Source organism: Fulmarus glacialis, unplaced genomic scaffold (assembly GCF_000690835.1).
Source record: "Fulmarus glacialis isolate BGI_N327 unplaced genomic scaffold, ASM69083v1 scaffold13091, whole genome shotgun sequence".
Taxonomy (NCBI): Eukaryota; Metazoa; Chordata; class Aves; order Procellariiformes; family Procellariidae; genus Fulmarus; species Fulmarus glacialis.
In genome coordinates this window covers 6,540-13,362 of record NW_009192572.1, presented here as the reverse complement: position 1 = coordinate 13,362, position 6,823 = coordinate 6,540, and the positions used below count along the sequence as shown (strand labels likewise).

At 44.5% G+C, this 6,823-nt stretch overlaps 1 protein-coding gene across 1 annotated transcript in view; it reads right to left on the bottom strand.

Moving 5' to 3' along the window:
• Positions 1-941, bottom strand: part of LOC104083610 (gallinacin-11-like) — a 2,306-nt gene extending 1,365 nt beyond the window's left edge. Inside the window, exon 1 of the mRNA XM_009587134.1 lies at positions 884-941. Within this exon, the coding sequence (XP_009585429.1) occupies positions 884-941 (58 nt within the window). The remainder of the gene's footprint in view (positions 1-883) is intronic.
• Between the last annotated feature and the right edge of the window lie 5,882 nt (positions 942-6,823).

The following is a 6,823-nucleotide window of genomic DNA, read 5'->3' as shown; positions in this document are numbered from 1 at the left end:
CCTGCTGAAACCCCACGGACCTCAATTAGGGGTCTGATACAAATACCCCCAAAGCCCAAGGCAGCTTTTCAAAAAGTTTTGCAACCTCACAGGACTCCGAGGAAGACTTTTGTACAACTAGAGAAAAGTGTAGCTGTTGACGGCAAGTTTCTGAACATATCCTGGTTATGCATTTTGTAGTGGGTAGGGACAGCCCAGCTTTTGGATGCTTCTGAGCTCTAGGACTGCAATGCTGCAGGCTGGTCATGCAAGGGACAGCATGGTGCTCGTATGCTCTGAGATGTACCTATGACTTAAAAAATATCAAAAGCTGGGATCTGGCCCAGTTAACAGGGACAAGAGGTTTGCCCAGTTCCTTCCTTCTCTGAAAGACTTACTCCAAGGTGGGGAGTTCCATTAAGCATGAAGAAAAGCTAGGCTAAAAGCACAATCGGTAAATGAGTCAGTGCAGCAGAAGGGCTGAGGAAGGTGAACCAGCATATTCAGAGCTTAAGTAAACTTCACTGGTGTAGTTCAACTTGAGTAATACAAGGGAACTCCTCTGCTGCTCTTCTACTGTACACAAAGGAGACAATTTATGACCCCAGGGTAAGAAAAGGCAGATGATTTCCATGGTACCATTTTCCAATAGTGCCACAAAGTGGCATAAAGAGACTTCAAAGAGTCATAAGGAGCCAACACCCGGTCGTGGCTTCTGTGGGGAGGTTCTGGTTTGACATCTGGTCACCATAGGTTCATTTTTCATTTCTGCTTCTACACTGAGAAATAGGCAATGGCTCTAATGAAAGGAGCTGAAGAGCATGGAGGAGTACAGTCTGCACCACTGCACAAGTTACTTGTACCTCCTACACAGGCAGACCCCAGCGTGGGTCTTGCCCCTTACCTGGAACAGCCTGGAGGAGGAAGAGGAGAAGAGCCATGAGGCAGGAGAAGAGCTTCATGGTGGAAGGTCTCGGCTGCAGCGTGGAGACAGGGCCACAACACCAGAACCTTTGAGCAGGGGAGGAGGGAGCACTCCTGCATTTATAGGGCAGTAGGAACAGACCTGGATGTCCAGGGACCTTGGCAGTGGTGACTGTGGAAGGCAATGAGTACAGCTTGACCGCTGCACATGGCTGAACCTGAACAATGGCAGAGGGTCACAAAAGCAAGCAGAGAGGTAACTATTCCTCCCTACCTGGCCACTGGGAAGGCTGCTTCTCAATACTGACCCACCTGGAGAGCTTCATTGCTTGTTACCTTCAAAGATCAAGGTGGTTGGTAATGGACCACCCAGCGAAAATTAGCCATCGTTTTGGTGGGAGGGAAGGCACCTGGGAGTGCCAGAAGACTGTTGGTGATGGTGAGTATAGCAGAACGTCCAAGGTTCTGCTGCAATGTTTGCAGTCTCCATTCGTCAATGCAAATAAATGATTTTTTGCATCATTTCCCTAACTGAAAAATAAAATTTGAACCAACTAAACAACCAATTTTCTTCCTGCGAATATTAATTAGTTGATATTATGGACTCAATTCAGTTGCCCAAATATATAGGCTTAACTCATGTGGGCTGCTTTAGGGTACCCAAAGAATGGGACTATCCGGTAAGACACAGGACCTCTGGGACAATCTGCGTATGACTAGAAGGGCAAATGGATGGCCATGTGTATGGCCTAACTTATTTAAAATGGCACTGGACACTCATGTGTGGTCAACTGGACTGGAGCTTAATGGCGGTGGTCAGTGCTACACTCAGATACTGAGATGTAAGCATCTACAATGGATGTGGCTGCATGGAATGAGATGTTTAATTAGTGGTTCTAGGACTCACGTCGCCTCTTTGGCTGTCGTAGGACCTTAGGAGCCAACACACATGCAGAAACCTGCACTGTAGATACTTGTACTTAGTTGGCCAAGTCCAGAGCTAAAGGCATCTATTGTCATTAAAGATGCCTCAGGGATCCCATCTGGCCTCCAGCTGCTGCTCCGTGAGGGTGCAGATCCCCTGTAGCTCCTGCATGATATCTGCCAGTCCCAGGCAGGCATGGACATTTCTAATGTCACAGGGCCTCTCAAATGGCTGTAGCCTCTATGTGTGGGCAACTGGGTCAATTCCTACCTGTTCTTCTCAATTGTGAAATTCTGGTTGTGGTTGTTTTGTAGAAAAAAAAAATGGAAAAAAAGAGAAGGTTATAGAATCGTTTGTAAGGTCCTGCTTTGAGACGCAATGATCAAAAGGTTTAATACAAAATAAAGCCCTTTTGGGAGCAAGGAATCCTGTCCCAAAACACCACTGTGTCAGCTAGACCACTCCCTGTGTGAGCCAGGAGACCCGGGGTACTGTCCCTACTCCAGTAGATGTGTGATTTTTTTATACCACATACAACAGGGTCAAGAAGGTAAAATGAACATTTTCTTTAGTACTTGGTAGTCTGAAAAGCATCCATCATTAATGGATTTAAGTACTCCAGGGAAAAACAGAACTGGAGCTATGTCTCACATATCCTAGCTACAGAGCTGTCAGACAAAAAAAGTAATAACATCCTCTTATCCAGCAGTGTTGGATGAAACAGCCCTGAAAAGTCTTTCTTTCATATGAATTGTTGCAGTGAATGCAAGCTGCATCTACAACTTGCCTTGGTGTAACAAAATCCAAATTTACCTGCAAAGAGCAATCCTACCTCTAATTTTCATGCTTGGATATCTAATTTCAGGTATCTGAATACGTATGGATTTAGATACCCAACCGGTTTAGTTTTTTTCCCTTTTGAGAGACTTGCCTGAGAAACTACTTTGAAACTTCTGGTGAGGTGCAGTGTAGAAGATATTATTTCCAAACTCTTCATCTTACACATTAATCAAAATTATTAAATCATCCGCATCATTGTCTTCAGACAAACTGGGAATATTTAATGAATGATACGTATGTATTTTTTTCTCAGTTGTTATGATAAATGTGAGTTACAGCAGAAGCTTAATAAAATATGAGTTAACAAAATAAAGTATAATCTTAATAAAATATGAATCCTCCTCCTTTGTGTGAGATACAGAAATCTGGCACATTGCCAGAACAACATGTCTTAATTTATTATATCTATAGTGGATAAAATTGCAATTTTTCCCCTTAAACCAAGTTATTGCATCTAACAGTGTGAGAAGTAACTCCCCACGGAAAACAGGGAAAGCATATACTCAACATCAAAAACCAGAAGAAAAATCCTTATGTTGAAGAATCATGAATGAGCCTAAGTTAAAAAGCAGAGATATCTTCGAAGCTACGAACACGCCTCCTTTTTCTTTTCTTTATTCTTTGGGAACATAGAATATTCCTGGGTATTTCTTACAGCATCTGTATTTGTTATAGAAACAGCTTCTAATCAGATACTCATTTACATGGCAGTAGTGTCTGCAGTTTCCTCTTAGGCCACACCAGAAAGTGTCCAAGACGTCCCAAGTCCGGCTGCCTGCAGACAGAAAACATTTTGTACTCTGATGAGAAAGCGCAGGCACAAAATATTATCAGATCAGGGTTTGTGGTTAGGTTGCCTGTGAGTAATCGGCAGCCTGGGTTGCATGCATAGCTGAACTTCTGAGTGACGCATCAAGCTGGAAAACAGAAATGAGTTTGATTTGGACTGAAGTGAACTGGGACTTCTCCAAGTTATTGCTATGAAATTGCCATTGGAAAAAAAAAAAACCACACACACAACATTATTTCACTTAACGTGAAAATTTCCGTTCGTACTGAAATGAAACTTTCTGTGCTGTGCAGGTGTAAGACACAAAGGAAATAAGAGTTGGGTCTTTAGAAACCCCCACATGAAGTGTTGCTGCCTTAGTTTTATCCAGGCTTTTAAGCAGCAGAAAGAACCAAACTCTAGCCTGTCTTCTGTGTATAGAAAATGGCTGAGGAACAGGAGCTCCAGCTGAAATATCACCCACGCTGTTTTCTCTCCAGAATTATTTAATAAATGTAACTAATACCTGCAAACAGTTTGCAGATCCCTCACAACTTCAGGGCCAAATGGTTGCAAACTTCATACAAGCATCAAACCGTTATTTCTTAACTAAGAAAGGATCCTGGGTCTACTCTGGGATAGCTAGTGGCCTGAAGTAGTCCTCAGGGACACGGCAGCCTTAGGTCCAAAACTTTCTCCTGCTAGTTTTTGACATTGCCTTAGCCAACAGGCTCTTCTGGAGCAAGACTCTCATGATGTCTCCTGCTGTTCCTTCTGCATTAAAGAAATAAAGTGCAGGGCACGGCTCAGAAAACAGGTATGGACTTCAACCACATAGCCATAGGTGTCTCCATGTGAGCTAGGTGTCTGAGCTCCTGTTTTCAACAGTGAGTAGGGGATTTCTGTGGCCACAAGGTAACCATCTAGAGACGTTTTAGGCACCCTTGGGTATAAGGCTTGACCAACACCATACCTTCTCACCCTGTGCAAATGTCTTGAGTACCCCAGATAGCCGAGGGTCACTAACAGTATCAAGTTTAGGCAGATGAAGTGTGCTGGGAAGAGCGAGGCAGGGCAGTCAGCAGAGTCAACGAAGCTCACCTTAACTATGATGTGCACATGTGAGCTGCTGAGTAGGTCTCTAGACCCCATGCACTGTACAACCTGTGGGCTCCACAGAGATACCTGCATACGGAAGCACAGGGCTGTTTGAGGTGGGCCATGGTACCCTGCCAGGCTCCAGCTGCCCATCTAGAAGGTCTCAGCTGTCCCACAGGGTCTGTGTCCCATCTGTCCCCTTGAGATGATATCTCAGGTACACAAGGGCATCTCAGTGCACACAGGTGCCTATATCAAGCTGTTGATCTCTGGAGACCATAATCCCACCCCAGCTCTTTCACTTTGCAGGTGGGTTCTTTAAGCACGGGGGGACCGTGTAGTCCAGAAGCACTTTCTCTCCTGCCCAGCTTTCAGTAAGAGTTCTCCTGAGACCTGAAAAACATTTTCTGATAGGATCTGCACCCAAACCAGTGACAACCTGTGGAAATGGGATAAATTTAAAGGGGTGTTTAATGCCACATTGTACCATAGCTAGGGATTAGCCTTCAGCAAGAAAGCTCACAGCACACAAGAGTGCTCCCTACACTGATGCACTGCCTGCTTATGGTGACCTTCAAAGCTTCCTGGCTCTCAGTCTTTATCATTCCATTATACGGGTTGAGTTTCATTTCCCATGGAGTCAGGACTGCTGTTGTACTCTGCACAACTGAAAACCTGCTCCTAAGCACTATTTAAAACTCTCCCAGGGTCCTCAATAATTCATGCATTTTTGGACACTTTCCTTGAAATGACAGGATTTGTTCTCTCTACTTTGTAAATTCTGGAAAATTAAGACAAGAAGAGCAATCAGAAGGTATGAGGAGGTCCTCATGGCTGGAGCTTGGTCTCAGACTCACGGAAGATACACAGAGAAAAAGGCTTTTATACACAGAGAGTGATGAAGTGTTCCTGTATTTGTATAAGCAGGCAAATGAAAATCTCAGAATAGCTCCATAAAATCCATAGCCCCATAAAGCTGCCATAACTTATTGGCTCAAGTTTCACTTTTATTACATGACAGCAAAGGACTCTTGATGAATCCTTGAAAATCCCAGCTACAGAATGTGACGTAGGTAGTGAAAGGGGAAGAAGGGGTCCTAAATCAAGGGTAGGGTAGAAACATCTCTAGAAGCGCTTTTCCACGCCAATGGTGCGTAGGTGTGAAAAATGTCTTTTCTCATTTCCAGGGGAATAAAGGTGTCTCTCACAGGACAGGGCAGCTTTGCAGAATGAGTTGGCTTTTTGAGATGGCGGTGGAAGAGGGGGAAGGAAAAACCCTCTTTCTCAGGAGGAGAGGTCTATGCAGTGGATCAACCCTGTAAAAATCCATCCACCTGCACTGGTAGAGGGGAGGTCCACCTTGCCATGCCATTGCTTTAGGATCCCTGGTAACAACAACCTTTCTGTCCGATCAGGGACCCTGGAAAAGCATCTTCCCCTCTCAGCAGCAGATGATGAGGAGGGTACATAGGTACAAAGAGTCATGTACAGGATGGGATGGCAGGGGTGTCAGAGCATCATCTTATAGAGATATTGAAGGCAACTGCATGCACAACCTTGGATGTACGGGAGCAAGGAAAAAGGTTTTCACCTCCCAACTCTTCTCTTGGGGCTTTGGCTTTGCTTTCCTTCAGCTCTTCTCTTTTTTTTCTACACCCTTGACTTTCTGAACCCAAATCTACCATCCTTCTAACTCATCCCAAACCTAAACCACCGGAAACACAGCCCAAATCCTGTGCCCTGTACCTCCTCTACCCTCCCTCTCTCCCCACCTACCATGCTGCATGCTCAAGCCAAGTCTGCTGAGACCCTGATCTGCAGGCTGCAGTTGAAAGTACAGATCTTGTCAGTGGCTAGGTAACTATGTCTCCAGGAGGCTGCACTTGCTCATTTTGCTTTCAAACACCTTGGAAGATATCCAGATGGTTAGTTAACCCATTCAGGTCAAGCCAGCACAGACCACGGGTCATTTCCCGTCTCCACTCTTACGTCACGCAGAGCAAGCATCTGAATATTAAAGAACTAAGAAGAACTTAGACCTCAGAAGTAAAGTAACAGGCTATTAAGGAAAGCTGTGCAGATTAATTGAGGTTCTTCTCACAGGGTTTCAGTTTGAATGAGTTGTTATCTTATGGTGTTAGTTAGAATGCATCAACTTGCACTTCTGCAGAGAGCTCATTTGGTTTCATAATGCATTTAAATAAAAGCATATGGAAATTGCCAAAAAGTCTCTCCAGGACTGAGTCAGTATGTCCCACTGTTCTCCCATGCCTCAACTTCTCAAATGT